At 43.8% G+C, this 15,928-nt stretch overlaps 1 protein-coding gene across 1 annotated transcript in view; it reads left to right on the top strand.

The window, feature by feature from the left end:
• The window catches only part of LOC115481000, a 211,217-nt gene that overhangs the window by 139,175 nt on the left and 56,114 nt on the right, over nt 1-15,928 (top strand). Inside the window, exon 7 of the mRNA XM_030219985.1 lies at nt 7,070-7,151. Within this exon, the coding sequence (XP_030075845.1) occupies nt 7,070-7,151 (82 nt within the window). The remainder of the gene's footprint in view (nt 1-7,069; nt 7,152-15,928) is intronic.

Below are 15,928 nucleotides of genomic sequence, written 5' to 3'. Positions count from 1 at the left end.
CATTTGTCTAGGAATGTTATGAACGTTTTGAAAAAACACTGGTACATTGTTCAGAATTTGAATCACTTTTCCAACACAAAACATCACTGCTTATGAAAGAGGGAAGAATCTAAAAGATCTTTTAATTACCTTCTGCCTTGATTGAACCTGTGCCCAAATCAATGCCTTCCGTAAGGGGACATTATAAATGTGGATGCTGTTCAGTATGTGAGGTGTCTTTGGAAGGCAAGATATTTACACAACCACATACTGGTGAAAGGTATATTTTAGAACATTATTTTAACTGTAACACTGAAAAGTTATTGGGAGATTGACTATGGTATCATTACTTGAAATTGTATTTTTATTTTGAATTTTAGAACATTATTCTAACTGCAACAATTGTGTTTTGTTTTATATGTTGGTGTATATCTATATAGGCGACAGGTCTGTGATATTTTCTCATAATATCATTCTTGAATGATGCATATATATTTATTGAATATCTGAAAGCACAACTCACATTTAACACACACACTCATAGCTATCTATGACTCTCTCTCTATATATATGTATTTAGTATCTGACAAAACAGTCCAAACGTTTTTTCAGTGAGTGTCGTTTTGACTAAATATACGTTTTGTCAATGAGATGTGAGCAGCAGTGTCTTTTGAGAAAAATGAGGGACAATGAAGTGGTTCAGCAAAGTTTGTAGAAAGAAAAAATAAATGTCTACACCATGTGCAGGCAACGTTCACAGTTTTCTGTCTCTGCCAATCCATTCAGAGTAGTAGACATGATAATAGTAACTTGAATGTTTTATCTATTTTCTACTTCTGTGTTCACATAGTGCAACTCATAGATTGTGTTCCTGTGGCACTGGTAAGACAGCACAGATCAACAATTCTTTAACTCAATAAAGTTTGTTAACATAAGTATGGGTGAATACATGAGAGCAAGTGATATTGTTTGCTTCCTGGTGGGAATAAAGCCATGCATTCGTACTCTGACCTTCAGTTGTTATTTGTTGTTGTTGTTTTTTTTTTTAAGCTGCTCATCCTAGCAATAAGCAGTGGATTTTCCCCAAGTCCATTTTAATAATGGCTTATGGACCTTTCTTTTAGGAAGCTATCCAAACCATTTTAAAACCCTACTAAGCTAATTGTTTTACTATATACTCTGGCAATGAATTCCAGAGTTTAATTACACGTTGAGCGAAGAAATATTTTCTCCGATTTGTTTTAAATTTACTACTTTGTAGCTTCATCGTGTGCCCCCTAGTCCTAGTATTTTTGGAAAGAGTAAACAAGCATTTCACGTCTACCTGTTCCACTCCACTCATTAGTTTATAATCCTCTATCATATCTCCCCTCAGCCGTCTCTTCTCCAAACTGAAGAGCCCTAGCCACTTTAGTCTTTTCTCATAGGAAAGTCATCCCAACCCTTTATCATTTTTGTCACCCTTCTCTGTACCTTTTCTAATTCCATTATATCTTTTTTTAGATGTGGTGACCAGGACTGCACATAGTATTTGAGATGCGGTCGCACCATGGAGCGATACAAAGGCATTATAATGCCCTCATTTTTGTTTTCCATTCCTTTCCTAATAATGCCTAACATTCTATTTGCTTTCTTAGCTGTCGCCGCACACTGAGCAGAGGGTTTCAATATATCATCAATGATGACACCTAGATTACATAGCTATAGTTTGGGCTCCTCTTTTCCACATGCATCACTTTGCACTTGCTCACATTAAACATCATCTGCCATTTGGATGCCCAGTCTCCCAGTCTCATAAGGTCCTCTTGTAATTTTTCACAATCCTCTTGCAATTGAACAACTTTGAATAACTTTGTGTTGTCAGCAAATTTAATTACCTCACTAGTTACTCCCATATCTAGATCATTTATCAATATGTTAAAAAGCAACAGTCCCATCACAGACCCCTGGGGAACCCCACTATCTAGCCTTCTCCATTGAGAATACTGACCATATAACCCTACTCTCTGTTTTTTTAACTTTTAACCAATTTTTAATCCGCTATAGGACACTACCGCCTTTCCCACGACTATCCAATTTCTTCTGGAGTCTTTCATGAGGTACTTTGTCAAATGCCTTTTGAAAATCCAGATGCACAATATCGACTGCTTCACCTTTATCCACATGTTTGTTCACCCCTTCAAAGAAATATATAAAAATTGGTGAGGCAAGATTTCCCTTCTCTAAATCTACGTTGGCTTTGTCTCATTAATCCATGCTTTTGAATATGCTCTGTAAATTTGGTCTTTATAATAGTTTCTACCATTTTGCCCAGCACCAGCGTCAGGCTCACCGGTTATTAATTTCCCGGATCACCTCTGGAACCTTTTTAAAAAATCGTTGTTGCATTGGCCACCGTCCAATCTTCTGGTACCAAACTTGATTTTAAAGATAAATTACATATTACTAACAATAGTTCTGCAAGTTAATTTTTCAATTCTATCAGTACTCTGGGATGAATATCATCCAGCCCAGGCGATTTGCTATTCTTCAATTTGTCAAATTGTGCCATTTCATCTTCCAGGTTTATAGAGATTTCATTCAGTTTCTCTGCCTCATCAGCTTTGAATATCTTTTCTGGCACCGGTGTCTCTCCTAAATCTTCCTCTGTGAAGACCGAAGCAAAGAATTCATTTAATTTCTCTGTTATGGCTTTGTCTTCCCTGAGTGCCCCTTTTACCCCTCAGTCATCTAGTGGTCCAACTGATTCTTTTGCTGGCTTTTTGCTTTTAATATACCTAAAAACATTTTTACTATATGTTTTTGCAAATCTTTTTTAAAAGTCCCTCTTTGCGTTCCTTATCAGTGCTTTGCATTTGACTTGCCATTCCTTAAGCTGTTTCTTATTATTTTCAGTCAGATCCTTCTTCCATTTTCTGAAGGATTTTCTTTTAGCTCTAATAGCTTCCTTCACCTCATTTTTAACCATTCCGGCTGTCATTTGGTCTTCCTTCCTCCTTTTTTAATACACGGAATATATTTGGCCTGGGCTTCTAGGATGATATTTTTGAACAGCATCCATGCCTGATGTAAATTTTTGCCCTTCCCAGCTGGTTCTCTAAGTTTTTTTTTTCACCATTCTCATTTTATCGTAGTCTCCCTTTTGAAAGTTAAATGCTAACAAATTGGAATTCCTGTGTCTATTTACTCCAAAGCCGATACCAAATATGATCATATTATGATCACTATTATCAAGCGGCCCCATCACCGTTACCTCCTGCACCAGATCATGTGCTCCACTAAGGAATAGGTCTAGAACGTTTTCCTCCTCTTGTTGGTTCCTATACCAGCTGCTCCATAAAGCAGTCCTTGATTTCATCAAGGAATTTTACCTCCCTAGCATGCCCCGATGTTACATTTACCCAGTCAATATCGGGGTAATTGAAATCACCCAGTATTATTGTGTTCCCCAGTTTGTTAGCCTCCCTAATTTCTGATAACGTTTCTACATCTTCATTCTGGCCAGGTGGATGGTAGTACACTAATATCAATATCCTTTTCCCCTTTACACATGGAATTTCAATCCATAGGGATTCCAAGATGTGTTTTGTTTCCTGCAGAATATTCAATGTATTGGATTCAGGCCCTCCTTAACATACAATGATATCCTTCCACCAATTTGAACCACCCTATCACTACAATATAATTTGTATCCTGGTATGACAGTATCCCACTGGTTATCCTCCTTCCACTAGGTCTCAAAGATATCTATTATATCTAATTTTTCATTTATATTCTAACTCTCCCATCTTATTTCTTAGGCTCCTGGCATTCACATATAGACATTTCAAACTATGTTTGTTGTTCCTATTTACATCTTGCTCAGCAGTTGACAGTGTTAATTTGCAATCTTTTCTCTGCTTTTTATTTAAAGACACCTGGAGGGGCATAATCGAACGAAAAAGTCTATCTCCATGGGCGTTTATCTCCGAGAACGGGTCCGTGAAGGGGCGGACCGAACCATATTTTTTAAAAACATAGATGTCCATGTTTTATTCGACAATTTGTGAGCTGGGCGTTTTTGTTTTTCAGTGATAATGGAAAATGAAAGCGCCCAGCTCAAAAACGAATAAATCCAAGGCATTTGTTCGTGGGAGGGGCCAAGATTCGTAGTGCACTGGTCCCCCTCACATGCCAGGACACCAACCGGGCACCCTAGGGGGCACTTTTACAAAAACAAAAAAAAAAAGGTAAAAGAGCTCCCAGGTGCATAGCACCCCTCCCTTGTGTGTTGAGCCCCCCAAATCCCCCTCAAAACCCACTGCCCACAAGTCTACACCATTACTATAGCCCTAAGGGGTGAAGGGGGGCACCTACATGTGGGTACAGTGGGTTGGGGGGGGTTGGACGACTAATAAGCATTAAGCAGCACAATTGTAACAGGTAGGGGGGGATGGGCCTGGGTCCACCTGCCTGAAGTCCACTGCACCCCCTAACAACTGCTCCAGGGACCTGCATACTGCTGCCAGGGTATGACATTTGACGGTGAAAATAAAAAGTTGTGAAACATCATTTTTTTTGTGGTGGGAGGGGGTTAGTGACCATTGGGGGAGTCAGGGGAGGTCATCCCCGATTCCCTCTGGGGGTAATCTGGTCATTTAGGGCACTTTTGGGGGCCTTATTCGTGAAAAAACAGGGTCCAGGAAAAGTGCCCTAAATTCTAGCTACAAACGCATACTTTTTTTCCATTATCGGCGAAAGGCGCCCATCTCTGTTCGGGTAATAACCATGCCCCAGTCCCGCCTTCACCACGCCTCCGACACGCCCCCGTCAACTTTGTACGCTTCCGCAATGGAGTGCAGTTGAAAACGTCCAAGTTCGGCTTTCAATTATACCGCGTTATTCGATTTTGTGAGATAAACGTCCATCTCCCGATTTAGGTCGGAACTTGGGCGTTTTTCTCGTTCGATTATAAGCAGGCTGGTCTACTATGGTCTCTATTACAACCTCGCTATTGGGATACCCTATCTTCCCTGCTTTGGTGATATCTTTGAAAGATACCTTGTTCCAAACCATGTGCTTTTGAATGAATGACTGTCGGCCTTCCCCCAGGTTTTAGTTTAAAAGCTGCTCTATCTCCTTTTTAAATGCCGATGCCAGCAGTCTGGTCCCATCCTGGTTAAGGTGGAGCCCATCATTCTGAAATAGACTCTCCCTTCCCCAGAATGTTGCCCAGTTCCTTACAAATCTTAAACCCTCCTCCCTGTACCATCACCTCTTCCACGCATTGAGACTTTGGAGCTCTGCCTGTCTCTTGGGTCCTACACGTGGAACGGGGAGCACTTCAGAAAATGTTATCCTAGAGGTTCTGAATTTGAGCTTTCTAATTAAGAGCCTAAATTTGGCTTCCAGAATCTCTCTCCCACATTTTCCTATGCATGTCATTGGTACTCACATGTATCAAGACTGCCTGCTCCTCCCCGGAACTATCTAAAATCCTATCTACGTGACATGTGAGGTCCGCCACCTTTGTACCAGGCAGGCAAGTGACCAGGTGATCCTCACGTCCACCAGCCACCCAGATATCTACATGCCTAATAATTGAATCACCAACTACAACAACAGTCCTAACCTTTCCCTCCTGGCCAGTAGCTCCTGGAGAGACATCCTCAGTGCAAGAGGATATTGCATCCCTTGGTGGGCTGGTCCTGGCTACAGGATTGCTTCCAGCTGCACCAGGGTGATGCTGTCCTTTTAGAAGACCTCCCTCCTCCAAAGGCAACATAGGGGCCCAGACTGGAGGTGAGACTTCTCTACAACGTCTCTGTAGGCCTCCTCTATGTACCTCTCTGTCTCCCTCAGCTCCACCAAGTCTGCCACTTTAACCTCAAAAGAATGGACTCATTCTCTTAGTGCTAGGAGATAATCAACTGTGAGATAATCATACACGTGGCAGTCATTGCAAAAGACTGGCTTGCACTCCTCTCACTGCTGGACTTCTGTCTGCATCTTAGTATTATAGAATTGTTTAATTAAAACTTCTTAAGGTACTAGGAATATCAGATGAATATAAAGAGCCTTAAGATTATATGGTGTAATATGTAATTTATTTAGTGTTTGCTTCTCAGAAACCAATTAAATGTAATTAAAACTCTAATGAAAACTCTCCTCTTGTTGTCCTAATTAGAATATTGTCTATAAATGAAAAGTTGAACTAGGGGTGGGTGGAAATAAGGACTGAACTAGTCTATCTGTTAATGCTGTGGCAGAAAAGTCAAGTTTTAAAACTATGGGGGAAAGGGTATGGAGACTAGCTTATAAATTTTGCTTCTTCTTCTTTTTTAATACTGTTTTTATCAATATCCTACAATTCCTATTTTAAACCCAATTTTTAAGTTACCAAGCACAAAGCAAAATAATGTCACTTACCAGAGAAATGTCCTCTTCTCTCAGAACTTCTCAGAAAGAAAGTTAAGTGGGATCTTTTCTCTCTATATAGTTTGGATTCTAAGGAGACTGCTTCAAACACCCTTTTCTACTCCTTGAAACCATCCCCTAGATACACTTTTACCTCCATAACCCATCTTTCTGACCACCCCCCCCCCCCCCCCCCCCCCCATTCTGCTCTCCAATACCACTTGCCAAATCCAATTTCCTCTTTCAGATCCACTCTGGATGTTACAGTAAGACAAATTGGGAATCTAGGAAATAAATTGTCCCTCTGTATAAACTGAGGGTGGCCAATGAAACAGCAGAAGTGCTACAAGATTTAAGCAGATATTGGCAGAAGAAACTTGTACAGGAAGTATATACAGGTGATGGATCAGGGAAAGGGCCAGGTGATGTGTTATGCTGTATGTGAAGAAGCAGGAAGCAAGCAAAATACTGATATGGGAATATAGTGGCAGGGGCAAGTTACCCTTCAGGGAACAGGTGAGCTCATCTTTCTGCGGGAGGTAATTCTAGGGGAAGTAACAAGTAAACTGGTCCCACTACAACTGCAGGATTAGCCCCTAGAGAATGGTTCCTACACATCAAGTGGTCTCTTTCTCACTCTAAAGTGACCTGCTCTGCTATTTTTTCTTAGGTTGCCTCTGTTTTCTCTTGAGAGGATTTGAAGCCTAATCTCACAAAGATGACGCGCCTGGTTATGCTGCTGCTGCTGCTGTCAGCTCTATGGGCCATTGCTCAGGGTGAGTTCACATTGGCATGGGGCTAGGAGAACTGTGGGACAGCTGAGCTTTATGTGAGGATAGGACATTGGAAAATCCAGTAGCTCTGTGATAATCTGCCTCATAGATGAAGTTTAGTTTTAGCTCACACCTTTCCAGTAGTAACTCAAGGTGAGTTACATTCAGTATTTATTTATTTATTATTTGTATCCCACGTTTTCCCACCTCTTTGCAGGCTCAATGTGGCTTACAATACATCATGGATAATGGAAATAGGAAGAGAATATACATTTGGTTTACAGAAGGAAATTGATGATATTAGTATAACATAAGTACATAAGTAATGCCATACTGGGAAAAGACCAAGGGTCCATCGAGCCCAGCATCCTGTCCACGACAGCGGCCAATCCAGGCCAAGGGCACCTGGCAAGCTTCCCAAACGTACAAACATTCTATACATGTTATTCCTGGAATTTTGGAGTTTTCCAAGTCCGTTTAGTAGCGGTTTATGGACTTGTCCTTTAGGAAACCGTCCAACCCCTTTTTAAACTCTGCTAAGCTAACTGCCTTCACCACTTTCTCCGGCAACGAATTCCAGAGTTTAATTACACGTTGGGTGAAGAAAAATTTTCTCTGATTTGTTTTAAATTTACTACACTGTAGTTTCATCGCATGCCCCCTAGTCCTAGTATTTTTGGAAAGTGTGAACAGACGCTTCACATCCACCTGTTCCACTCCACTCATTATTTTATATACCTCTATCATGTCTCCCCTCAGCCGTCTCTTCTCCAAGCTGTATAGCCCTAGCCTCCTTAGTCTTTCTTCATAGGGAAGTCGTCCCATCCCCGCTATCATTTTAGTCGCCCTTCGCTGCACCTTTTCCAATTCTACTATATCTTTCTTGAGATGCGGCGACCAGAATTGAACACAATACTCAAGGTGCGGTCGCACCATGGAGCGATACAACGGCATTATAACATCCTCACACCTGTTTTCCATACCTTTCCTGATAATACCCAACATTCTATTCGCTTTCTTAGCCGCAGCAGCACATTGAGCAGAAGGTTTCAGTGTGTTATCGACGACGACACCCAGATCCCTTTCTTAGTCCATAACTCCTAACGTGGAACCTTGCATGACGTAGCTATAATTCGGGTTCTTTTTTCCCACATGCATCACCTTGCACTTGCTCACATTAAACATCATCTGCCATTTAGCCGCCCAGTCTCCCAGTCTCGTAAGGTCCTCTTGTAATTTTTCACAATCCTGTCGCGATTTAACGACTTTGAATAACTTTGTGTCGTAAGCAAATTTAATTACCTTGCTAGTTACTCCCATCTCTAAATCATTTATAAATATATTAAAAAGCAGCGGTCCTAGCACGGACCCCTGAGGAACCCCACTAACTACCCTTCTCCATTGTGAATACTGCCCATTTAACCCCACTCTCTGTTTCCTATCCTTCAACCAGTTTTTAATCCACAATAGGACATTTCCTCCTATCCCATGACCCTCCAATTTCCTCTGTAGCCTTTCATGAGGTACCTTGTCAAACGCCTTTTGAAAATCCAGATACACAATATCAACCGACTCCCCTTTGTCCACATGTTTGTTCACTCCTTCAAAGAATTGAAGTAAATTGGTCAGGCAAGATTTCCCCACACAAAAGCCATGCTGACTTGGTCTCAGTAATCCATGTCCTCGGATGTGCCCTGTAATTTTGTTTTTGATAATAGCCTCTACCATTTTCCCCGGCACCGACGTCAGACTCACCGGTCTATAATTTCCCGGATCTCCCCTGGAGCCTTTTTTAAAAATGGGCTTTACATTGGCCACCCTCCAATCTTCCGGTACCATGCTCGATTTTAAGGATAAGTTGCATATCACTAGCAGTAGCTCCGCAAGCTCGTTTTTCAGTTCTATCAGTACTCTAGGATGAATACCATCCGGTCCAGGAGATTTGCTACTCTTCAGTTTGCCGAACTGCCCCATTACGTCCTCCAGGTTTACCGTGAAGTCAGTAAGTTTCTCCGACTCGTCCGCTTGAAATACCATTTCCGACACCGGTATCCCACCCAAATCTTCCTCGGTGAAGACCGAAGCAAAGAATTCATTCAGTCTCTCCGCTACGTCTTTGTCTTCCTTGATCGCCCCTTTTACCCCTCGGTTATCCAGCGGCCCAACCGATTCTTTTGCCGGCTTCCTGCTTTTAATATACCGAAAAAAAATTTTTACTATGTTTTTTTGCCTCTAATGCTATCTTTTTTTCATACTCCCTCTTGGCCTTCTTAATCTGCGCCTTGCATTTGCTTTGACACTCCTTATGCTGTTTCTTGTTATTTTCAGACGGTTCCTTCTTCCATTTTCTGAAGGCGTTTCTTTTAGCCCTAATAGCTTCCTTCACCTCACTTTTCAACCAGGCCGGGTGTCTTTTGGACTTCCGTCTTTCTTTTCTAATTCGCGGAATATGTATGGCCTGGGCCTCCAGGATGGTATTTTTAAACAGCGTCCACGCCTGTTGTACAGTTTTTACTCTCTCAGTTGCCCCCCTAAGTTTTTTTTTTACCGTTCTTCTCATTTTATCATAGTCTCCTTTTTTAAAGTTAAACGCTAACGTATTTGACTTTCTGTGTACAGTTACTTCAAGGTCGATGTCAAAACTGATCATATTATGGTCACTGTTATCAAGCGGCCCCAGTACCATAACGTCCCTCACCAGATCATGCGCTCCACTAAGGACCAAGTCTAGAATCTTTCCTTCTCTCGTCGGCTCCTGCACCAGTTGCTCCATAAAGCTGTCCTTGATTTCATCAAGGAATTGTATCTCTGTAGCGTGTCCCGATGTTACGTTTACCCAGTCTATATTTGGATAATTGAAGTCACCCATTATTATCACATTGCCCATATTGTTCGCGCCTCTGATTTCTTTTATCATTTCTGTGTCTACCTGCTCATCCTGGCGAGGTGGACGGTAGTACACTCCTATCACCATTTTTTTCCCTTTTATACATGGAATTTCAACCCACAGTGATTCAAAGGTGTGATTTGTGTCCTGCTGAATTTGTAATCTATCTGAGTCAAGGCTCTCTTTAATATACAATGCTACCCCTCCACCAGTCCGGTCTACCCTATCATTACGATATACTTTGTACCCCGGTATGACAGTGTCCCACTGGTTATCCTCCTTTCACCAAGTCTCAGTAATGCCTATTATATCCAATTTTTCATTTAGTGCAATATATTTCAACTCTCCCATCTTATTTCTTAGACTCCTAGCATTTGCATATAGACATTTCAGAGTATGTTTGTTGTTCTTATTTGCATGATGCTTAGTACCTGACACTATTGATTTGACATCTTTTGTCTGATCTTTAGTTGTATTTAAGGGCACCTGGCCTACCACGGTCTGTTGTGCAACCTCACTATCCAGAAACCCTATCTTCCCTGTTTGTGAGGTATCTTTGCAAGATACCTTTTCCCGAACCATGCGCTTTTGAGCGACTGTCGGCCTTCCCCCCATTTCTAGTTTAAAAGCTGCTCTATCTCCTTTTTAAATGCCGACGCCAGCAGCCTGGTCCCACCCTGGTTAAGGTGGAGCCCATCCTTTCGGAATAGGCTCCCCCTTCCCCAGAATGTTGCCCAGTTCCTAACAAATCTAAAACCCTCCTCCCTGCACCATCGTCTCATCCACGCATTGAGACTCTGGAGCTCTGCCTGTCTCTTGGGCCCTGCACGTGGAACAGGTAGCATTTCAGAAAATGCTACCCTAGAGGATCTGGATTTGAGCTTTCTACCTAAGAGCCTAAATTTGGCTTCCAGAACCTCTCTCCCACATTTTCCTATGTCATTGGTACCCACATGTACCAAGACAGCGGACTCCTCCCCAGCACTATCTAAAATCCTATCTAGGTGACGCGTGAGGTCCGCCACCTTCGCACCAGGCAGGCAAGTCACCAGGCGATCCTCACGTCCACCAGCCACCCAGCTATCTATATGCCTAATGATCGAATCACCAACTACAACAGCTGTCCTAATCTTTCCCTCCCGGGCAGCACTTGGAGACATATCCTCAGTGCGAGAGTATAGTACATCCCCTGGTGGGCAGGTCCTGGCTAAAGGAGTACTTCCTACTTCACCAGGGTGATGCTCTCCTTCTAGGAGACCTCCCTCCTCCAAGGTAGCACAAGGGCTACTAGACTGGAGGTGGGACCTCTCTATGTACCTCTCTGTCTCCCTCAGCTCCACCAAGTCTGCTACTCTAGCCTCAAGAGAACGGACATGTTCTCTAAGAACTAGGAGCTCTTTGCATCGGGCGCAAACATATGACATCTCACCAACTGGGAGATAATCATACATGTGACACTCAATGCAAAAGACTGGATAGCACCCCTCTCGCTGCTGGACTGCTGACTCCATCTTAGTGTTTTTGAGTTTTCCAATATTTTAAAACTTGCTACAGTATTAAGGATATTAGCCCAATATAAAAGTGTCTTTTACTTTATATAGTGTATTGTATGATTTTAGTATTTCCTTCTTAGATGGTAATGAAATGTATTTAAAACTCTATAAGAGCACTCCTTGCTTGTTACCCTAATTACAATAACTGACTATAAATGAGGAGTTGTCCTAGGGGTGGGTGGGTGTTGGGGAGGGTGGGTGTTACTTACAGCATGGCCACGGAGGAGTTGGAGGAAGACGAAATATGAAGACTGCGGGTCGGACCTCGGCTGACGGGGGTTGGGGCCCCCCGCCAGCAAAGGTAAGCAGCGGGGGAGGGTTGACGGCGGGGGGGGTGGAGAGTGGTGGCGGGGGGGGGAGGGAGGCAAAAATGTGCCCCCCCTCTCTGGCTCTGGGCCCCCCCTACCACCGGATTCCAGATACGCCCCTGCAGTACGGTACATATTTCCCTGTCCCTAGAGGACTTACAATCTAAGTTTGTACCTAGAGAGCAACTAAAACTATGTGGGGGGGGGGGGGGGGGAGTTCAGTTTTGGCCGAAACCAAATCTGCGGCTAATATTTGCCACTCGATTTCAGCCCAAACTGAACTAGCTGCTAGGGCCCTGCCCAGCCCCTGAATGAGAACAGCCCTCATTTCCTCCCTCCTTCACAAACAAAAGATGCCATGGGTGATGAGGGGAGGGGAGAGAAGAGAAGAGACACTGGATGGAACTGAAGGAGGGAAAGGAGGGAAATGCTAGATGGAAGGGAGTGAAAGGGAAGACCCTGGATGGAAGAAACAGAGGGGAGATGGCTAAATGCAAGGGGGAGAAGAGATCCTGGATGGGAGAGAAAGAGAGAGTTGATGGCTGGATGGAAGGGAAGAAGAGATTCTGAATGGAAGAGGGGAGAGAAAGAGACAGGAGATGCTGGACGGAAGATGTCAGGAGAGAAAGAGGGGAGAAGTTGGACAGAAGAGGGGAGGGGAAAAGAGAGAGGAGATATGATGGATGGAAAGAGGAAGAGGATAGAGTTAGTGAAAGATTGGGGAATAAGAGGAAGGGAAATGGAGAGCCAAGGTGTAGGAAAGAGATGGAAAGCTGTAGGTAAACATAGTAAAAAGAGAGAAATTGAAGACTGGATAGTAAAAATGAATGAAATCTGGACTTCGAGGAAGAAAAATAAATGGAAGAAAGCTGAAGGGAAAAGATGAACTACTCAGTCACTTATGAGGTTATCTTCAACTCAAGAACGATCAAAAGAGAAAAGTATCTCCCTCACTTGACAAATCAGCATGCTAGAGGCAGTGTTGGTAATCTTTGAATGCATGCATTCCTCATATCAAGCATACAGGATGCTGATTTGCTAAGTGGGAGAAATATCTTCAGTTGAAGAATAATCACAGGAGAAGCATATATACATAAGTGACTGAGTAGATGGTTTGCCTGAATTTTACAGACCAAAATTTATCTTGAAAACATTATGGGGTCCTTTTACCAAATGGCAATAAAAGGTGGCTTGCAGTGGCATCAGCGTGTGGAATTGCCACACACTGATGCCACATCTTACCGGCACCAGTAAAAACGCCTTTTTTTAAAGGGCCAGTAATTTAAAAACTGCCACACGGTGATTTACTGCTGGAGCCCGATTACCGCCAGGCACTTCCCTCAGTGCTAGAAAATACAAAGGTATTTTTTAGCGACAGAAATGTTGTACAGGAAAACGAGAACTACTGCCGGGCTCCTGGGCAAGCCCGGTGGTAGGGCCAATTTGCCACTATATATATATATAATACATCAAGTGTATTTTCACAGACACAAATTTCTTTTCTATGTGGAATTTTTGTCTATGAAACAGTGGCGTTCCTAGGGGGGGCGGTGGGTGCGGTCCGCCCCGGGTGCACGACGCTGGGGGGGGGGGTGCCACGCGCGCCTGTCCTTCGTTCGTTCCATGCTGGGGCAGAGGGAGCATGGAACGAACAAAGGACAGGCGCGCGCGGCACCCCCCCCCAGCGGCATGCACCCGGGGGGGGGGGAATTTCACGGGGGCGGGTGTCCTTTCGCCGGGGGGGGGGGGTCACACTGCACCCAGGGGGCGGGGCGCATCGGCGATCCGCCCCGGGTGTCAGCTTCCCTAGGAACGCCACTGCTATGAAACATGTTTGATGTATTTTTGTGCACATGACTGAAGTAGTCCACATTGGAAGTATATGACTGACATAAATATCCTTGACATTTTTCACAGCATGTTTAAGATATCTCTCTTATTAATGTTTTACATACTAGCAGTGTGTTGGAAATAGCCCTGTTTGGGACCTGATTTATTTCTTAACATTTGATAGTCGTTAAACAAAACCATTTTATCTTCAGTAATCAGTAGGCATCTGGAGCGCTAAGTTGAATGTTGCAGGTCCCCACTTGAATCCCAGCTCCATTCAGTCTCTGCCCCTAGAGTGCCCCAGCAGAGATGTAGCTAGGTTTTAAGTTCAGGGGGCGCAGACTTTTGTAAAATAGGTACCAGCAGTGATCACACAAGTAGACTAGTGGAAGTTGGAAACTACAGGAAATAGTAATAGCATGTGTATACTCCCTGGTAGTGGAGAAAGGCATTACACATTTGAAAATTTTATGTTATTTTTTTTTTGTCACTGTTAGTTAGCTAATAATCACAGTGGCAGCTTCCATCTAAGTATATCGGCTCAGTAACACAAGGTTATGAATTGCCATAACATTTTTTTACTGAATTTTTCCTGAACTATGAAGCAAATTATTTGCAGTCAATTACCATTCATACTCCTTACTTACAGCCTCCTCACCCCACGTTGGCTCTTTAGCACATAGCTGCAATTCATACTGTGCTTCTGCTGCTAGTGTTGTCAGGATCATGACTGAAGAGTGCAGCACTGATACCACTGGAGCTGGCCCTTCTGCTGTGCTTCATCAGCTCCAGCACTCCACTCTTCAGCCACGATTCTGGCGACACCAGCAGCAGTCAAAATAAAGGGCAGGAAGAAACCTCTATGTCAAAAAGTCTAAGCAAGGAGAAGCAGAGGCTGACCAAAACACTGGAGATATTGTGAAGAAAACTTTATTGTAGCTGATTAAGGGTGACCAGACATGGCCTGTGTTTCGGCGCCACAAAGCGCCTACATCAGGGGTCAAACAAAGATTCTTTAAAAAACACTTTCAGGCTTATTGTCAAAAGAGAAGGGTGCCCATCTTTCGACACAAATTGGGAGATGGGCATCCTTCTCCCAGGGTCGCCCAAATCGGCATATTCGAAAGCTGATTTTGGGCGTCCTCAACTGCTTTCCGTCACTGGGACGACCAATGTTCATGGGGGGGGGGGGGGGTGTCAGAAGGGTAGCGAAGGGGCATGCATAACACATGGGCATCCTCGACCGATAATGGAAAAAAGAAGGGCGTCCCTGACGAGCACTTGGCTGACTTTACTTGGTCCATTTTTTGTTACGACCAAGGCTCAAAAAAGTGCCAGAACTGACCAGATGACCACTGGAGGGAATTGGGGATGACCTCCCCTTTCTCCCCCAGTGGTCACTAACCCCCTCCCACCCTAAAAAAAAACTTTTTAAATATTTTTGCCAGCCTCAAATGTCATACCCAGCTCCATGACAGCAGTATGCAGGTCCCTAGAACAGTTATAGTGGGTGCAGTGCACTTCAGGCAGGCGGACCCAGGCCCATCCCCCCCTACCTGTTACACTTGTGGTGGTAAATGTGAGCCTTTCGAAACCCACCAGAAACCCACTGTACCCACATCTAGATGCCACTCTTCACCCCTTAGGGCTATGGTAGTGGTGTACAGTTGTGGGGAGTGGGGTTTGGGGGGCTCAGCACACAAGGTAAGGGAGCTATGCACCTGGGAGCAATTTCTGAAGTCCACTGCAGTGCCCCCTGGGGTGCCCAGTTGGTGTCGTGGCATGTCAGGGGGACCAATGCACTACGAATGCTGGCTCCTCCCATGACCAAATGCCTTGGATTTGGGCGTTTCTGAGATGGGCATCCTTGGTTTCCATTATCACCGAAAATCGTGAACGACCATCTCTAAGGATGACCATCTCTAATGTCGACCTAAATTTCACAATTTGGTCATCCCCGACCGTATTGTCGAAACAAAAGATAGACGCCCATCTTGTTTCATTGGAGACTTTAGTAAGCGCAGTTTCGGTTGAGTGGAGAGGCCGAAAACCAGATTGTAGTGGGTCAAGAATAGCATGTGGGGAGATAAAATCAAGGCAGCGATGGTGAACAGCACGCTCAAGTAATTTGGAGAGAAAAGGGAATAGGGAGATGGGTCGGTAATTAGAGGGACAAGTAGGGTCGAGTGAAGGCTTCTTAAG

Source organism: Microcaecilia unicolor, chromosome 11 (assembly GCF_901765095.1).
Source record: "Microcaecilia unicolor chromosome 11, aMicUni1.1, whole genome shotgun sequence".
NCBI lineage: Eukaryota > Metazoa > Chordata > Amphibia > Gymnophiona > Siphonopidae > Microcaecilia > Microcaecilia unicolor.
Note: the sequence above shows the minus strand (reverse complement) of the source record. Positions and strands in the feature narration are given on the sequence as shown.